General features: G+C 40.7%; 1 protein-coding gene across 1 annotated transcript in view; it reads left to right on the forward strand.

Annotated features, from left to right (window-relative positions):
• Positions 1–19509, forward strand: part of LOC129700825 (MAP kinase-interacting serine/threonine-protein kinase 1-like) — a 38624-nt gene extending 19115 nt beyond the window's left edge. The window contains exons 8-12 of the mRNA XM_055641554.1: positions 870–965; positions 3371–3565; positions 4503–4667; positions 12057–12100; positions 16760–19509. Of these exons, the coding sequence (XP_055497529.1) occupies positions 870–965; positions 3371–3565; positions 4503–4667; positions 12057–12100; positions 16760–16961 (702 nt within the window). The 3' untranslated portion in view covers positions 16962–19509. The remainder of the gene's footprint in view (positions 1–869; positions 966–3370; positions 3566–4502; positions 4668–12056; positions 12101–16759) is intronic.
• The last annotated feature ends 995 nt before the right edge of the window (positions 19510–20504 follow it).

A 20504-nucleotide genomic window follows, 5' to 3' on the forward strand; every position in this document is an offset into this window, starting at 1 on the left:
AGCCTTCAATCCCCTCGTCCAATTCACTAATATACGTGGAGAGCAGCGGCCCCAGCACTGAGGCCTGCGGAACTCCGCTCGTCACCGGCAGCCAACCAGAAAAAGTCTCCTTTATAGCCAGTCTTTGCCTTCTGCCATCCAGCCAACCTAATATCCATGTTAGTATCTGCCCATTGATACCATGGGCTCTCATCTTCCTTAGCAGCCTCCTGCGTGGCATCTTATCAAAGGCTTTCTCTTTGGACCCATTCCTGACCATAGTAATTTTTAAAGATCATTATGAATGCCTCTACAATCACAACAGCTACTCTTTCAAAACCTTGGGGTGTAATCCATCTGGTCCAGGTGACTCATCCACCCTCAAACCCTTCAGCTTCCCAGCTTCTATCACTGATTACAACGTCAATTGGATTCGACCATCTGCAAGCATGTGGCAGCCATCCAAAGTCCTCACAAATGCCTGTACTCGCTGTGCCGGCCAGGATGCAGCCTGATCCGCATGTACAATTGATGACTATTCCCACTGTTTGCTCCAGATAGCAGATAGCCAATAAACAATACTTTGGTGATGCACTCTACAAGGAGCCATGCGATGATGAGACCAGTTTAACCGTTTCATGGTTGTGGGAGCATCAGTGGAGGGGTGAACCCTCAACCAGGTTCCTGTTGCAGAATGGGGAGGGTAGTGGTGCTGGTGCGAGATCTCCCTTTTCAGTACGCTGCGCTGATCTGAGCTGACATTTGCATCTTTCCTGCTGCTTGAATTAAAAAAAACAAGTCATTCTCAATTCCTTCTAAGAGCGATACCAATTTGACAATTAGATTTGAAGCAGTAAACTGAAATTCTCCTTTTCTCTGCATATTCACAGATATCCCCGGTGAAGATTTGTGACTTTGATCTTGGTAGTGGTGTGAAGTTAAGCAGTGCATGTACGCCTATAACCACTCCTGAGTTGATGACTCCGGTAAGTAAATATGATTACACTTTCTGCTTATAATCTGGCCCTCAGTCTAGAGAGTTTATTGATATTTCTACAGTCATCGTGGCACATTCTCTATAACCTTATAAATGATTGCAGCATTTTTAAAATAATGTCAAATATTTCCTTGTAAAAGCACTCAAGACTCATTCACATTTGAAACTGGGGAAATGTGTAACATGTATATGCTGTCATCTATTATTAACAATTTGGATGAACATATTAAGTTAGTCATTTTTGGATGAGCAGAGTTAGTCAGTTTATAAATAACACTAACATAGGTGGTATCGTAGACTGCGAAGAAGGTTATCAAGAATTAGAGTGGGATCTTGATCAGCAAGGTAGATGAGCCGGGAAATGGCAAATGAGTTTCAATTCGGATAAATGGCATTTTGCCAAAACGAGCGTAGGAATTTCACATGGATGGGCCTTTGGGAGTGCTGTAGAAAAGTGCTGGGGAACAAGTACATAATTCCATGATAATGGTGCCGCAGGTGAACAGAGTAGTGAAGAAGGCTTGTGGCATGTTGACCTTCAACAGTGAGGGCATTGAGTAGAGCATTTTGCATGTTATGTTGCAGTTATGCAAAGCATTGGTGCGGCTGCACCTGGAGTATTGTGCTCAGTTTTGGTCACCCTGCTATGGGAAAGATGCCATTAAAACGGGAGAGAGTGCAGAAAAAATTTATGACCATGTTTTTCCAGAACTGGAGGGACTAAGCTATAGGGAGAGGTTGGGAAAGCTGGGACTTTATTCTTAGGAGTGTTGGAGATGTAGTGGTGATCTTATAAGGGGTATAAAATCATGAGAGGCATAGGGTGAATGCACACTGCTTTTTTCCCAGGTTGGGGAATTGAGAAGGCATAGGTTTAAGGAGAAAGAATGAATAGGAACGTCCAACAACTTTTTCCATTCTGAGGGTTGACAAAAATATGGAACACACTGGCAAAAGGAGGCTAGTACAATAACAACATTAAAAGACATTTGAACAAATGCGTCAGTGGGATAGGTATGGGTCACATGCAGGCAAATGGGACTTGCATAGATGGGTATCTTAATCAGCAGGGATGAGTTGGGGTGAAGAGCCTGTTTCTGTGATGTATGACTGACTCGGATTGTATGATTAAATGATGTCTAATGACTAAGACGAATGATTCTACCACCACACTGAAAATGTTACTATACTCGCTGTCAGACATGAGACGTGTTCAAGACTTGATGGTAAAACAAATGGTGTCTGTGGCCTCATAGTGAAAAGTAAATGAGACAATGACTTTCAGCAGGGATATGTGTATGTGGAATTGTTATCTGACTGCCCGTCACTGAGAGAAACTTTGCTAGAACAGTATATCAACAAGCGAGTTGCCCTTGAATCGTTGGAATAGTGTGAAATTGCTATCCTAACCAATAAATATGCCAAATATTCGATTCTTGTTCCTTTGAGAACAAATATAATTTCAATATACTGATTGTTAATTCGTTCCAAACAGTTGGTCTTGCTCTGTATGTTTTATACGTGGCATCTCTTTCCTTCACACATAATTAAGAGATGTTTAGAATTGCCTAGGCTGCTTTACTTTTCTGTTCACTTTAATCTTTTTAAATCAGCAGTTTCTCTCTTTTTAACTTTTCATACATATTTTGACATTAAATTAACTATTTTAGCTTGCAATTTCTTCTTGGCATCTGGTGAGGATTCTTCTGTTTAATCGATTAAATCCATTCATCACTGTTCACATGGATCTTAGATTCTCTTTTGAAACGATAAATCTGCTTTGGGTCTTTCGCAATCTCCACCTGAAACGCTCATAGGATGTGTCTAGGTAGAGGTGTGATGAACAAGTAACACCTTTCATTCACCCACTGATGACTAAACTTAGTTTTGTCATCAGTGGTATATTTTTCTCAGCTCCTAATCTAAGAGCTTCCAGTAGAAGAATCAGCTTTTTGCCTTGCAGTGGTATTTGGTAAATAGTTCTAAAGTTCATTGAAACAAGGCTATATTTATACTGTTTTCTTTTGAATGCAAAACACATTTTTCTCTCTGAATCCATTCTGTTGAAATGCCCTGCGGTGCTGATTCATGCATGATTGAATTATATTTGCCAAATCTGGGAGAAATTGTATTATTTTGATAAATCAAATATAGCTCTGTTAAGATATTGGTTTTGCAAACTTTGTTTACAAGATATATTATAAAGTATTAAACAACTTTATATATGATCCTACTTATCCATATGACAAGTGTTTTGGTATTTAAAAAAATATATATATATACATATAGTTTCCAGCAGGCAAAATACAAATGTAGTTTGGTTACTGATATTATAAAAATTGATGCTTAATTATTTTGTTGTTTAACTTTCAATGACTACTAATATGTCCCTAGTGTGGTTCTGTGGAATACATGGCTCCTGAAGTGGTTGAGACATTTACAGAGGAAGCATCATTTTATGATAAGCGTTGCGATTTGTGGAGTCTTGGGGTAATTTTGTACATCATGCTGAGTGGAAACCCACCCTTTGTGGGGAATTGTGGAACCGACTGCGGTTGGGACAGAGGAGAGGCCTGTAGGGCTTGTCAGGTAAGGCCATAAATTAGATCTGTACGTGATCATTTGTCAAGTTTGTTAAGAGCAAGGTTTTTTTGTAAAAGAAAAAAAAAATGTTGATGAAGATTGAACCAGGCCATTATTACAGAAAGGGGCTAAAACTGATATTAATGTTTTCCGTTTGGGTTGAATAGTGCAGATATCACTGTGTTCCAGTAAGCAATCCCAATGATGGTTATTAAATTAATACCATCATTTAATTATAGTATTTTGTGTTCCAGGAGTTGACCATGATTGAGCTGCATGATGACAGGATATTGTGGCAAATGTCTTTCATTCCCTAAGTTTCCTCATCTTTAGTTAATTCAACAACAACTCTGTACACTCGAGGGCTTTTCCTCGCACCTTCCCCTTGTTGGATACCTCAAAACTATCTTCCTCTCTCCATTTTCTGTTGGCTTGGTTAGAACTGCAGTCTCCTTTCTTCTAATGATACGAGTCCTTGTTTTAACAACACAAAGTTCACAATAGGCTATATTTCCCACCATGTTCTTCACTAGTTTGGAACCTGAGATTCTTGAACAGAGCTCATGTGCAAAGCCAAAATATTTCTTGTTATAAATTCATTGGATTGCCCCTATGATTTTCTCAAAGTATATGCTCACTCAATGCTTTAACCTATCAGTGCTTCCGTCTATTCGGTTTTCAAATTTTGGATGTTTAATCAAAGAAAAAACAAAACAATATCCCAAGAAAGCATATAAGAAATACATTGAACAGATTCTCTGAAATTATGAACATTACAGCAACAATATCAGAAATAGTAACAGTTTTAGTAAAATAAAAAATTTAAATCAAACAGATTAAATTCTTTGGATGTAGATTATTGGGTGTTCAAACTTTAAATTATAGCTGGTAGCATATATAATATATATAATACTGAGATCATAATGACGTTCCTTCCCACCAGAATATATTATTTGAGAGTATACAGGAAGGCAAATATGACTTCCCAGAAAAGGACTGGGCACACATTTCTAATGACGCCAAGGATTTGATTTGCAAGTTGTTGGTTCGTGATGCGAAGGATAGACTCGGTGCAGCACAAGTTCTTCAACATTCATGGGTGCAAGGGGTGAGTATAAAGGAAAAAAAAACATTGTGTTGAAAAGAGTTTGCTGACGCTGCATTTAACTTTTGCAATCTGGTCAGTAAAATATGCATCGGAGGATTGCATAGTGTTTGATTTCATTGTGATTTTTAGTAACATCACAGTTAAAGACAACTAAAAAGCTAGTAAATTAACAAATAACCAAGATTTAATGTTTACTATTTCACAAAATGCAAAACTTTTTAATATGTGGGCGATTGTTTGTTGCTGAATGAACACAACACCCTGATCTCGCATAGAAACCACACTTTTCTATAACTTGTAATTTGACATTTAAGAAAGTATGAGTGGTGAGATAATAGTTATACAAGATACCATTGCATGATTTCAACGCAAATAAAAGATCCCCAGTCTTTGGACTAATAATATCCCTCAGTCAACATTACTAGGACAGATGATATGCTGTTTCTGAGACTCAATATGCATTTTGGTTGTCGGCTGTTCTACAGCACTGCAGTAATTTTACTTCGGAGTCACGTGAGTGATTCCGTGAAGAACCCAGCAGGTACTGCGCATGCGGCATTACGCACAGCTGTGCAGAACGCGGCCAGCGGGAGTCGGGCTAGCTCCCGCATCCAAGGAACGAGAGGTAAGTACTTACCTTAATCGGGCCTTGTGGTTTTTGCTCCAGGGGGAGCAAAGTAGAGAGGCATGGTGAGCGGCCCCGTTTCGACTCCAGCGTGGAGCCGACAGTGGACGGGGAAAAAGCGCTACCCGGACCGCAAACGCTGCGGACCGCTGCAAGGAGCTGCGCTATACCGGTCCGCTGAACAGCTGTTTGGTAACAGCAGCGGACCGGCGGGAAATTTAAAAACCCGACCGGCAGCCCTGCAGACTCCTGACTAGGAGAATCGCCGCCCGGGAACCGCCACAATGCCGCCTGGAAAACGGCAGGCAGCCTCTACATGCAGGTAAGAGAAAAATCTTCCCAATTTACAGGTTCTACAGGAGCCAACTTCCTCCAAAACTGGAACAGGTTGGAGAAGGCAAAAATAAGTATGTCTGTCTCCCCAAGCCAGAGGAGGTCATGGAGTTCACCTCCAGGAGAAAAGGGGCACTGGCTGAATGCCAAGGGAGCTGACTCCTACCCCAGTGCTATTGCACTAGCCATCTCCCTTGTCGAGGGATTGATGCAACAGCGGAGTTTGAGCTATGCCTCCTCCAATTTAGCACACCCTTTTGCTCCCTCTTTTGAGGCTAGCTAAGGAGGCCAGGGCTGGGCTGGCTTAAACGCTGGGCAGGCGGACGAGAACAGCAGTATGCCAGGGGAGCAGGATCAGGAAGAGCTACTGGGTGTCGTGGGCCACTACATGGCTCCTCCACGCGACCATCTTCCCAACAAAAGTCCTGCAGGAGCAGGCCTTTCCAGAGGCAAATCCGCAGGCAGCTGGGTCAGCAGACAAGCAGCGAATTCTACAGAAGGGTCAAGATGTTACCGCCTTTGCTCGCCTTTTCCACGGATTATACTCTCCCAGGATGAGACTATCCCATTGCACTACCAGGGTGCTGACGCCTAAGATGTTCCCAAATTTGGGATACTCGACTGAACAATGGTGCATATAGACCTGCCCGCAACCCCAAATATATGGGGCTATGCAAACCGCTGCTGCGGGAAGAGAGGCAGATAAACCTGTGCGCCTCATGAAGGCAGGCCATGGAACGAGCAGGACATCGCATCCAACACCCAGCTGGCAGCACCCCTCGGCATCCACCAGTGATATCAAACAAGGACTGGTGAAAGCCTGGCGACCGCTTCACATTACCCCCAAAGTTCTTTTTAGACGGGGCCCAGAGCGGAGCCGTGGGAAGATGCGCCGCCCCACCGACAGCACCAGCATACCAGCAAACTACGCCTTCATGAAAAAACATGGAGGTAGGTAGTCTGGTTCCTCCCGTTTACACTAAACAAGGGTGTTCTACTAACTGCGTGGGGGGGCATTTACACTTGTGGATAAAGCATGGGATGCTGTCACAAATAACTAAAATATACTCAACAGTCTTAGAGGATAAAAACGAATTCAAATTGGGCATATTACCGCCAGTTCAGCAATGCGCCCAAAGGGCATTTTCTCCCTCTAAGAAAAGAGAAGTGAGAAGGTCAAGCTGAACTAGAAAGGCTCATTACTAAACGGATCATGGGAGTAAACATGAGCCATTGGAATTTGTATCGAATATATTCACCAAAACTACAAAAGATGGTGAATGTAGCATCATCATTGATCTAATATCACTAAATAAATCTGTTGAGTATATACACTTTAAGATGGAGACGGGTTCTTGTCACTGCCAGACATCTGATCTCCCTAGGATACCTATGGGGAGCATTGATATGGAAGATGCTAACTATCTTATACCCATACACTAGGATCATTATAGATACCTAAAAAATTTTACCTGGATAATGGATATCCCGGTTAGGGCAACCATGGGAGCATATAGCATTCCCTATGGTCTAACCTCAGCCCTAAACTATTATAAATGGCCATGAAAATATTAAGAAAACAAGCATAATCATGGCATATATTGGATGATATCCTCATATTAGGGGAAACAAAGGAATTAGCTGTGGCAGCAGTTCTAGCTACGAAACAGCTCCCTAAGCTGAGGTTTATCCCACGCCCAGATAAACCAGAATTGAAGCGTTAACTACCAAGGATTATCTGGGCTTCAATAATAATTCCGTCCATATGACTGTTACTTTGCCAAGGTACTTGGGTCACTATAATCAAATCATGAATGTACCCACTGAAGCTATATCACAATTAAGGTGGTGGGCAGACATATATTTGGCATAGTTTTCAGCCCTATTATCATCACCAATCCCAACTTGGTTATTAAAAACCGATGCCAGTACTTTAGGCTGGGGAGCAACTAAACTCCATATCCAGCACAGGTAACAGATGGACCAATTCACAAACATCGTTACTACACATACCGGGCATCAACTACTTGGGATTGGTGATCGCCTATTGGGCTAAAAAGCATATGCATTTCAAATGCAGCACGTACATATGTGGTTACGGATTGATAATACTATGGTGGTGGCTTATATCAACCATATGGGGAGCATAATAATCATTATTGTGCAACAAATTGGTCAAACAAATCTGGCAATGGTGTGTCAAAAGACATTTTAACTATCAGCTGCCTATGTCCTAGGAAGCTAGAACACAGTGGGAGACACCATGTCACGGGGTAAAATCTATGATTACATTGAATAGATGTCAAACCCAAAATATCTGCTAAAGTTATTAAGCAGTTTGAAAGCCAGATATCAATTTGGTTGCACAAGACGGAATCACCAGTAACCCATGTATGTGACTTAGGAACCAGATTAGAGGCAGCAGCGATAGATGCCTATACGCTGGAAGGGGGAATTTCTGCTTTGCCTTCCTCCCTTCTGCCTCATCAGACGGGCACTTCGCAATACAGATGGGATCTGTCTCCGAGATATTGAACGTGCCCGACCGGCCTACACAGCCATGGTTCCCAGTTCATCACGACACGGTGGGCGAGTCACCTATGGATTTCCCTAGTGGACCATGGTTGCTGACTCAACCCAGTATCAGGCACAAGCCACCCATGCCAGGGAAACATCAAACTCCTGGGTGCAGGTTTTGAATAGACCTTACCAGGGACTGGGATTATCCAAAGGAACCATTACCACCATGTCGGCATCCCTGCGAACAGTCACTAAAAGCTAACATGGGTAAAATACTGCCACGACGCAGGGACAACGAACTATTCAACCACTGACGTATTGGAGTTCCTGGAACATCTACACCATGACTAAAAGGTGAGTTACAGTGCCGTAAATACAGCATGGAGCGCCTTATCTGCTTATCTAAAACAGCATGTCAGCAGAGCATGGGATCCCATCCACTGAAGGTAAACTTATGAAGGGCAACTATAATATAAGCCCCAAACACCCAGGTATATACCCATGTATGGGATATTGGTGTGATATTGACATGTCTCAGAGATGGCACCAGCCAGATCCCTCAGCTTGCTTAATCTATGTTTTAAAAAAACGCTCATGCTTATGGCTCTCGTACACGCTCACAGAGTCCGGTCACTCCATAAACCAGACTGGATAACATGGTGATTACCCCAGACGCATCACGTTCATATTTAGGTCTGGTAAAATCTAACTCGCAGGTATATGGGACTAGGCGAGATTATGAGTTCGGCACGAACTAGTAGGGTCGAGATCGCCTGTGTTTTCCGTGCTGTAGTCGTTATATGGCTATATGGACCAGGAACGCCCAATTCACTGACGGGATTCCGGGCCTACCCACCAGAGTCCAGGTTGAGTGTGGTGACCCATCTACTACTATATATAGACACAACCCACAATCTTAGAGGGAGAGGAAAGCCTATGGGTCAACCACAGTAACCCAAGACGGGGTACGAGCCAAACCACTCCAAGGTGGCTCAAACAGGTACCGAAAGCTGCCGGAATAGATAATAATACATTTAATCCCATTCCACTAGGGCAGCATTGGTATCAGCGGCTGAACGAATGGACATCCCGGTTGACCACATTTTCAATACAGCAGAATGGTCAAGGGAACGGCGTTCAGAACATTTTTTATTATAAACCGTTGATAAACCTGATTTAATTGCAGGAGAATATTACAAACTGCAATATTAATTTAAGCTCAGAGGAGCTCTTTTATGTTGTTATTGTTAACAAATACCTTTCTGTTTCTTTTGAAAGCAGATCCACTGGTTGATTACGATAACACTTCCTCCCTCATAAACTTCGGCAGTGAGTGAAATAAAAACTGTTACACGGTTTGAAATCACAGACCTTTGAAGTCTTCACGGAATCACTCACGTGACTCCGAAGTAAAATAGTTAGATTAAACGAGTACTTACCAGTATGAAGTTTGATCTGTATTTTATGAGGAGTTACGGTGAGGGATTAAGTGCCCGCCGCTCCCACCCTCATTATATAGATCAAACTAATAAACTGATGTCTCGTGATCTTTACTATCTTACTTCAAATATTGTGTCTATTCTGTGATTTCACACCGCTGCTTCGAAGTATGCCGCATGCGCAGTACCTGCTGGGTTCTTCACTTAATCCCTCACCGTAACTCCTCATAAAATACAGATCAAACTTCATACTGGTAAGTACTCGTTTAATCTAACTATTAATGGTGGCAAATCACTTTGGCATGTCCTGAGCTTGCGGCAGCTAATACATAAATTCTAGTCTTTTCATCTTTTAGCCATTCCTGTAGTGAAACCAAAAGTCCATTGCCATTAAAAAGCGTTTAATTAAAAAAAAATCATTTAGTCGTTTTACAATTAAAACATTTGTTGATGTCAGAAAATATTAATGATCATGCGACTACTTTTGATTGCTGTGATCATCAATTAATTACTATATTTGTGTTCTACTGTACTTACCCATAAGCTTTTTAAAAAATATATATATTTTTATTAGAAGTACGGTAAACTACAATACTACACAACACATATATCTTAATACATTTTTTGTACCGCTTCATTTTTTTTGAGCTTTAAGAAAAAGATAGAAGTAAAGAAAGTAAAGAAAGTGCACAAGAGTCGTGAAGTGCAAGAGTGTTGGGAAAAGAAAGCCCCTTAGAAAAGAAGTTAGAGAAGGAAGTAAAGTGAGAAATTAGACCCTAGAAAAGAAAGAAAAAGAAAATAGGAACAATCGCTCTATTATAACATTAAACTCTGCAGAAAGGGGACTACCAACCAAGTCTGTTTTTGTTGTTTTACCTCCCGTTACCAGGTCCTGATACCATTTATTTATTTTTTAAAATTACTATTGCACCTCATACTTGTAATAGGTCCAGAAACATAGACCACGTCTTTTGGAATTGGTCTGCTTTACCTGCTAAGAGGAATCTCATCTCTTCCAGATGTAATGTTTCAAACATATTTGATATCCACATTTTTATTGTTGGTGTGGGTGCATTTTTCCAGAATTTATGTATAAGCTTTTTTCCCATTATTAGCCCGTAATTAAATAAATTCTTCTGAAACAAGTTTAGTTCAGGGTTACCTTCCGATATTCCAAAAATAATCCATTCTGGTTTTGGTACCAGTTTTATTTTGATTAATTTTGAAAAAATATCAAATATTTCATACCAGAATTTTTGGATTTTTGTACAAAAAACAAAAGAGTGCGCTATGGTAGCTTCTTGACACAGGCATTTATCACAGATTGGTGAAACATTAGGGAAGATTTTATTTAATTTAGTTTTTGAATAATATAATCTATGTAATGTTTTGAATTGGATGAGCGTATGTCGTACGTTGATCGAACATTTATGCACCTGTAGTAAATGATTATCCCAGCTCTCTTTTGAAATTTTTATAGCTAATTCTTGTTCCCAATCTCTTCTAATTCCATCTGTTGTGGGTATTTCTATGTTTAAAATGATATTATATAGGTACGATATTAGATTAGCTGATTCCGCCTTTGTCTTCATTGCTTCATCCAATAAGTCGGAAGGTATATTATGATAGTCTTTTGTGTGTTTTTTCAGATAATCACGAATTTGAAGATACCTATATATCTCCCAAAAACGTTTTTCAAAAAATTGGACTCAGACATTACAAATTTTATATGGGATTATAAATCCCATAGAATACAAATAGCACACCTTAATAAACGAAAAGAGTTGGGGGGTCTAGCGCTCCCTAATTTTATGTATTATAATTAGGCAGTAAATATTAAAAATATGATTCACCTGCTGGACAATTCTGCCCAGCAGGCGGACTGGATGGTAATGGAAAAAGGGGACTGCTCCCCGAGTAATATAGGAGCGACTATCCTCTCACAAATAAATTTGAATAATAAAAATTATAATAAAAATCCAATTATACATAACACAATTAGAACATGGAAACAAATAAAACAGAATTTAAAATTAAGAAACCTATCTCTTTTAATACCAGTAGTCAATAATCCATCGTTTAAACCATCAATCATAGGCAAATCATTTATACAATGGGAAAGAATGGGAACCAAAACGCTCGAAGATCTGTATGAATTGGGGAATTTACTATCATTTCAACATCTACAACTGAAATATAATTTGAAAAATAACCAATATTTTAAATATCTTCAAATTCGTGATTATCTTACCCATAAGCTTAACAGAATTTGAGAAACCATCTCAGGCTGTTTTTGGAAGTGTATCTTTTTCATTATTCAGTAGATAAATATACCAAATCTAATATATTTTACCTGTATGATACTAAAATTCTGCACTCAAAAGTTCGTCTTATTTGTTTTTAAGCTATTTTGATGAAAGATTTTGTAAGGAAAACAAATTATTCATCCTCGTTTTATGTATTTCATTGTAGAATGCCCCAGAAAGACGCCTGCCCACACCACAACTTCTGCAGAGGCAAGTAGTGATCTATTCACTCATTAAATCCTCATAGTGCTTTGCACTGCTTCTATCACTTGAACCCACGTCCATGGATTCAAAATGAGACCATCATTCAAGTCCGAAAAGGCCAGAACACCGTAAAGTTTCATATAATGTTCTCAGACACAGAGTTTATATAGTTCTATATTGTTAGACGATATGGGATTAAACTACTATTTCATTGCAAACCAAACATTAATGCAGCATTCAATCTACTATTTGAGAAAGATGGAAGCACGGAAGGGGTTACTCCGGTTTCCCAGCAGATGGAGTATTATATCGTAGGCATCGTGCATCAAGCATTCTTGATGGTGTCTTTAACTATACTAATTCCGTTCATGTATATGTTTGTCTTACAATTTAGCTTGCATGCTTTACTTTATTTATATATTTTATCAAGTGATTTTGCATTTTCTCAGCCCTCTTATTTAAATGTATCTGTACATATTTCACATAGCATGTAAGCAAAATTACAGTTGTAGTTGTTTGTAGTAATTTTGTCAGTCTTTGTGTTTTTTTTGGTAAACTAGCATCTGCAGTTCCTTGTGTTTACATCCTGCATGGTTGCTCGTTTTCACAAAGTGCTGAAGTAACTCGACATTTCAGGCAGCATCTCTGAAGAACATGAATAGGTGACGATTCAGATTGGGACCATTCCATCCAGGGACGCAGCCTGACCCACTGAGTTACTCCAGCACTTTATGTCTTTTTTGGTAAACCACCATCCAAGGCTCCTTGTGTCTACATTTTACTGCTCCACTGCAAAATTTCCTCAAGATATGCCTACTTTGAAGAAGTTCTCCTCCTCTTTCTGACAGGTGTTCTTTGAGAGCCTCTCACTACTCCCTCTCTGTAATTCCTGCTGCTCTCTTGCTCTTCAACCTTATTCTGACCTGCACTTGTGTTTACTCAGTTCAGTTTCAGTTCAGTTTAGTTTATTGTGACGTGTACATTGAAAAGCTTTTTGTTGCATGCTAACCAGTCAGCAGATAGACAATACATGATTACAATCAATCCATTTACATTATAATGGAATAACGTTTAGTGCAAGGTAAAGCCAGCTAAGTCCGGTCAAGGATAGTAATGAGGGACATCAAAGAGGTCATTGTGGTTGGTTTTCCGGTGCCGGGAGTCGAAGTAAGGACAGATCTAAAAGGCGTTTAAGAAGATCATAGTTAAAGTAAGAAATGTTGCTGTAGGAATACAGATTTAAGAGTGTGGAGCGATGGTAATGCGAGTCTGTAGATCTGCTTCTGTGGCGGGGCGCCATCTCGCAGTAAGCACTGGCCTTGTGCCATGTGACTTCCAACTAATTTCAAGACCTCCCAGTTCAGGCCCAACTTGGGTCTTGGGTACCAGCACACCATCCACTGTTTCTTGCAATAGTTCTCCCTCTGTGCACTGCATTCTCCGCCATACACTGATACCTGCTGACCGGGACAGTGCGTCATTTCATCCTCTACCAGATCCGCACCTTCAATCATTGCTTTATCACTTATCTGACCACCACCAAGGATCACAAACTTGCCTGCCTCCTGACCAGACCCTCCACCGACTCTCCTTGACCCAGTCGTGTTCCCGAGGCTTCACCGCTGGACTGCTCCGAAGGCTGTTCCATCACAAGGCCGAGATCTGTGACGCCCTTGCCATCGGAAGAGACAGCGCCAATGTCAGTATGAAGAAGGGACCTAACCCAAACCGACGCTTATCCATGTTCTCCGGAGATGCTACCTGACCCGCTGAGTTATACCACCACTTTGTATCTTTGTTGGCAACCGTTTACTGCTTCTAATTTACTGAAACATCCTGGTGTTTAGCACTTCTTCTTTGAAAAATAGCTTGTTTAGTTTGAAGATTTTTCATTGTTGGCAGCCTTTTTCATCAGTCGAAACCTTATATTTAATTCAACTTGGTGTTTAATTCTGCTTGGTTTATCTCCGTACAGCAAGAGGATGTTTTTCATGTCTGGCTTTCATAGGGTACCCCAGCACAATAGCTAAATTGTCGTGCTAGCAACCTGGGTTGTTGGTCGAGTGACATGGGTTTGAATACCCTCTGCCATAGAGGGTAGTTGAGGCCAGTTCATTGGCTATATTTAAGAGGGAGTTAGATGTGGCCCTTGTGGCTAAGGGGATCAGAGGGTATGGAGAGAAGGCAGGTACGGGATACTGAGTTGGATGATCAGCCATGATCATATTGAATGGCGGTGCAGGCTCGAAGGGCCAAATGGCCTACTCCTGCACCTAATTTCTATGTTTCTATGAATCTCCAGAACAGTTGAGAATTTGAATACGTTTGGAATTAATAGCTTGCCAGTATTGGGTTGTTAAAAAAAATTGTATCTGGTTCATCAATACCCTTCAAAGCAGCAGCCTATATGTAATTGACTGATAAGAAAGTAGCTATTTGAAATACCAATGATCTTTTTGGTTTTGCATCATCTTTACCTCAAACTTGCATCTTTTATGGAACTTGTATTTTCTCTGACTCCACATTCATTGGAGCAGATTTCTGATTTTCTGATTGCATAATTGCATAAATGAAAATTGACAGGGCCGTGTAAAAATATTTTATGATGGTAGAACTAATAGGACTTGATGTTTCAATCCCTGTAGTAAGTCGGCACTCTTGATATTTGTAGTGGGATTGGAGCGGTGAAAGGTAGGGTAGGTACGTCATCGGGGTCATCAGGTGGGCACCCTCCTTCTTTAACGTTTCATTGATAAGCGCACAAAATTTCCAAAGGGCTCAAATGTGATACCTGGCGTCCCAGTTACATCCCCCTCAATCCCATACCCTCCTGTCTTCATCTTGCAGTCCAATTGTGGTCTCTCCTTTCGATCCAAATCCAATTGCTGCATTTTTCTGTAGAATTTGATAATGATTTGATTGCTTGTTGGAGGGAGCGAACCCTCACCCCCATTTTCTTTAATAGCCTGGTCATAGATATAGCAACAAATCCCCTGCATCCCACTTCAACAGGGAAAGTCTTGGTCTTCCAGCCATTCTGGGAAGCTTCAGTTGCCAGTTCAGAGTACTTGGTCTTTTTCCTCTCATAAGCTTCTTCAACACCATCTTCCCATGGAACTGTCAATTTCACAACGTATGCCAACTTGGCTGTTGTGGACCACAGGACCATGTCTGGCGCAATGTCTGGGGGAAACACAAGCCTCTAAATCCACTTCCATTTTCCAATCCCGAGCAGGCTGCAGAATGCTTGCACCCATTGATGTTATCTGGTGCTCTGGAGGTTGGCCTGCTGGTACAAATGTTATGAAGTGGACATTTCCTGCCAATGTTGGTGGGGAAGCATTTGTGATCGTTCGCCTCTGTTCAAGGATTGATGCCAGCTGTCTGAGAACTCGGTTATGCCGCCAAGTGTAACGCACTTGGCCGAGGCTCATAGTGCATCCTGTTAAAATGTGCCTTAGTGATGCAGGTGCTTGGCAAAGGGAGCAAGCGGGGTCTTCTCCGAACCACTGCTTCAGGTTCTGGGGTGATGGTAGAACATCATAAGTGGCTCTGATAACAAAACTTAGCCGAGATCCTTCCATTTGCCAGATGTCACGCCAACTGAGTTTCCTCTTTTCCAGGCTCTCCCAGTTAGTCCATTGGCCCTGCTTGACCATTGAGACAGCCTTGGCATGTCGCTCTGCCTCCTCCCGTCTTCTCACCTCCTCCACTGCCAGCTGTCTTTTCTGCACTGATGTTGCCTTGTGCCATTGAGGAGCTTTTGGGACAAGCCCAAGCCCGGCTCTCCCATGTTGGACTTGGCCAACCACATCCCTGAAATGAAGTGCAGACTTAGCACTTTGAATGGCTTCAGATGGGGTCCACTTCCTCCCCGTTGCTACACGGGGGGCCGTTGTTCGAATAACAGTATCTTCAGATTCAGTGAGGGTCATGACTAACCTTGCTTTAGTGCATTTGAACTCTTCCATAAGTCCTGCAATGGGTAATTCCAATTTGCCACTCCCATACAGTCCGACAGCACTTAAGCATCGTGGAAGTCCAAGCCACTGCTTCACATGTCTGCTGATCTTTCTTTCCAGATTTTCCACTTTGTTGATAGGGATTTCATACATAGTTAAAGGCCACATGATTCTTGGTAGTATGCCAAATTGGAAGCACCACAGCTTGAGTTTTCTGGTAGCAAGGTCTTGTTGATGAGAACTATGTGCATAATGGTATCCTTTTTCAGTTGTTCAAACTGCTCGGTGTCCTTGAGCTTTGCATCATACCATCGGCCCAAACTCTTCACTGGCATTTCTGAAAAAGTTGGAACAGGTATTCCATCAATGTGAAATCTTTGATCCTTGACTTGACCTTTAACAATGGAGATGCTTCTGCACTTGCTGGGTTTAATCGTCATCCTTGCCCATGTGATGTTTTGATGAAGTTTTTCCAGAAGTCTCTTGGTGCAGGGGATAGTTGTTGTTAGTGTTGTTATATCGTCCATATAGGCTCGTAAAAATATCTTATGATAGGATAATATTCCTAACATCATTTGTGTAGTAATATCCTTTAATCCATAAAGCTTTTACTTGCGTGTGTTAAGATCACATAGTGCAACTGTGACAGTATCGTGCAATAATCTATGGACAGTTTTAAGTGACTGGCTTGTTTCTTCCCTAGGAATAACAGCACAAAGGACCTGACTCATTTTGCTGCAGAAGCCATTGCCTTCAACAGGCAACTCTCACAGCAGGATGAGGAGATGCAAGGAGAGCAGGAAGTCATCATCAAGACTGTTTGTTCCATGCGACTTTCTCCACCCTCCAGTTCCAGACTTGCTAAACGCAGGGCCAAGACACAGGCTGCAAAATCTCCCCCATAAGTTATCCGCAAGAGGAATAAGTGTCAGTGATGGTGTTTCTTAACGGATATGAATTATTTTTAATCTAATATAAAGCTGGCATATACTTGCGTACCTCGTACAGGAATCAAAATCATGCTTGTGTTAGAATGGGATTTCATCCAGGGATTGTTGTACTTCATTTTGTGAAAATGTTTATTTAAGCAGAACAATAATGCACAGTCTGTAACACTTCAGTTAATTTTAATATTTGTATATGAAGTACCCTTGTGTGAATATATTTTTAAACTGCATGCAGAGTCTTACAAAAGAGGATTATAATATATTTATTTTTTATCTTGGCATTTGCATCACTTTGAAATATTTTGTATTTTAAGAGTTTGCATAATATGTATACATATACATGCCAATTCAGAAAGAAGGAGTGAAGTATGTACATTATCACAAAGAAGAAGTCAACTCTTCAGTTTAGTGTGAAGGCACACTTGCATTATTGAAGCTCATCACATTTAACTGAACAAAATACTTCAGGTTAATAGATCCAATAATGTGATTACAATTTAATAACTTACCTTTGTTGTGAGGGATTGGAAATATTGCTGAGATAGCACAAGGATTTTATGATACTTTATTTTGAGTTAAACGAGCAGTTCCGGTTTGTAAAGGTTGTACAGGCCTTTTTGATGCTGTGTAGATTTGCAAGGTTGATTTTCATGATGAGGAGATTGACCTATGAAAATAGATTTGATAAGAAAGCCCTATATACACAAAGGATTTGGAAGAATGGGAGATGGCCTCAGTTAAGACATGCTAGATCATGAGCGGGATTGGGATTCTGCGAGACCGTTTAGTATAGCAGTAGGATTCAGAACAAGGGTGCAGAATCTCAGGCTAATTGGTCTGCCTTCAATGGATGGAAAATTTATTTTGGTCAGATGGTCATGAATCTCTAAAATTCTCTACCTCATGGAGCTGTGCATGCTCAGTCACGTGAGTATTTTCAAGGCTGATAGCAATAGAAGTTTAGACAGGAATTATTGTTATGGAGAATGAGTAGCAAAGTAGCTGGAAGCATGTAATCTTAAGAACAAGCTTCTTCTTGCGTATGGCGTGCACAGCCTAAAGTTGTAGGACAACTTGTTCTATTTGATCTTACTTGATTGTGCACGCCAGGTTGATTGCATTCGTCGAAACAGGGCGGACCACGTGAAGGTTGCAATCTCCCACCCCAGGAAGAACAAGCTGCTTCTGTTTCTTGTATCAGGAATTCCTCACACCTTTCTTTCATCCCATCCCTAGTGAAATAAATAACAGCATGGCTGAAATCACAATTTGGGCGTAGAAGCCAATGAGTTACTATTTTGAAGCAACCCTCTCACACTTGATTGGTCTGATGAACAAAAGTGTAAGGATCGCCACAAAATCGCCTATTGAGATTAAAGACTAAAAGCATCTTTTGTATTAAAATGTACCTAATGCTTTTCTAATAAAATATCAATTCAAACTTTTTTAAATAGAGAAATTAATTCAGTAATATTGGAAGAATAGCTCTCAGTCCTGCATTTAGAGTTATTTTTCTTTCTAAATGCTAAGGGATATGGGATGCCTGAGCTCTTGCCAACTGAGTAGGTTTGGAGAATAGGTCCTTTAACATATCTTGTACCTACAGCAAAACATTTTTCTGCAGATATTCCTGTAGAAATGCACCCCACAAATCATACTTTAAGGCAGACATACTGACTGGAAGTGCTTGGATACATTTCCCAAACTGTATGATTGTGAAAGGAAACCTGCATTTTTTCAATTTAATCTAAGAAACATAATTTTCCATTGTAAACTTCCAAACAGGAATATTGCATAATCCAATTTCTCAACATTCAGTGTAGGAAAGAACTGCAGATGCTGGTTTATATCAAAGAGGGTCTGAAGAAGGGTCTCGACCCGAAACGTCACCCATTCCTTCTCTCCAGAGATGCTGCCTGGCCCGCTGAGTTATTTTGTGTCTATCTTCTCAACATTCATACCTTCAAAAGACAAAGTTAATTTCCTATAAAAGCAGCATCAAAATTCTTATTTTACTCTGTTATGGTTGCATGTCTATGCTTCACAATTCCTAATTTCTCTCTCCATAAATTATAGTCCACCTCTGACTTTCTGTTGAAGCCTCGCTTATAGTTCAGTGCCAAAGAATGACTTTTACAGCACATGCTTCATCAAAGTAGTGTGAGGAGATCTTCCAGGAATAGAATGCAGGGAAGGATGCCTTTCATTGATATTTGGCATTGATTGATCTTCATCTGAGTGCTGGATGATTTACATAACCCTCTTCACACTTCCATCTCATTCAAGTTGTTGATGGGAAACCTGCCTTAATATTTCACAACTAATCAAATCAAAGATTTAATTACATGGCCTGATTGCTTTCAAGTATATTCAACAAATAAAATGGCAATAAAGATTCCAGAAAAGAGGATTCATCTAATAAAACCTTCCCAGTCATTTCAATTCCAATTTTCATGGAAAGTTATCTTCTTGAATGCTTGAAATAAAAGATTCCACTGGAGAAATACTGTCATCGTGAGATATGTATTTATGTCTGTATTGATGTCCAAAGGTGTGTGATTGTCCAGTTGAGGCACAAGTGTTCCAATCATAATTAATTTGTTGACACAAGGAACTGCGGTATTGGAGGAACTCAACAATTCAGGCAGCGTCTCTGGAGGACATGGATGGGCTATATTTGAGTTGGGACCCCTCTTCAGACTGATTGTCGTGCGAGAGAAAAAACAGGAAAAGATGGGGGCAATACAAAATAGAACACAAAGTGCCGCGGTACTTTTCCTCACCTGTATCCACCTTGCCAGGCTCTGCCCAGAATCCATCTCTTTTCCAGCATTTTCTCCCCCACTACAATCTGAGGAAAGGTCCCGACGCAAAACGTCACCTATCCATATCCTCCAGAGATGCTGTCTGACCTGCTGAGTTCCTCCAGCACTTTGTGGCTCATCATGATTCATTTGTCAGGTCATAGAATTACTGCACTTTTTCTGGGTAGAGGGTGAGCTCACTGATGAAGAGAGTTCATCTGATACCTGTAAATATTTTGTCTGCCTCTGGTGACTTCCCAGTAGCTTCTGGCTCAGAGGGCTTGCTTTCTCTGCTCCACTGATCTAGAAGGACCATCTGTCACGGTTATTGAAATGGATGCATGCGCCCTATTCACTGCCTCTCTTCTGGCCATTTGAATGTAGTTTAGTCAATAGCATCAATGTTGGCAATAGTTCTGTGGTGTAGCCCTTTAAAAGGTTGGTATCTTTCCATGAACTGATACTAGAGAGTGTGAAAATTTCACTAAATTAAAAGAGTAATTGGGATGTGCTCAGTTTCCCACTTAAGGAATCATTGGACACTGCATTGGACTTTTTCATCACAATTGCAATTCAAAACCTTATCTGAGCTGCACTGACATGAATGGTTATGGGTTAACCAGACTATGAGACTTGTGCTCCCATTTTAGAGCAATCCAATATCTAGGCAAGGGTATTTAAGATGCTATTTTCAGTG

This window comes from Leucoraja erinacea, chromosome 10, assembly GCF_028641065.1.
Source record: "Leucoraja erinacea ecotype New England chromosome 10, Leri_hhj_1, whole genome shotgun sequence".
Lineage (NCBI taxonomy): Eukaryota > Metazoa > Chordata > Chondrichthyes > Rajiformes > Rajidae > Leucoraja > Leucoraja erinaceus.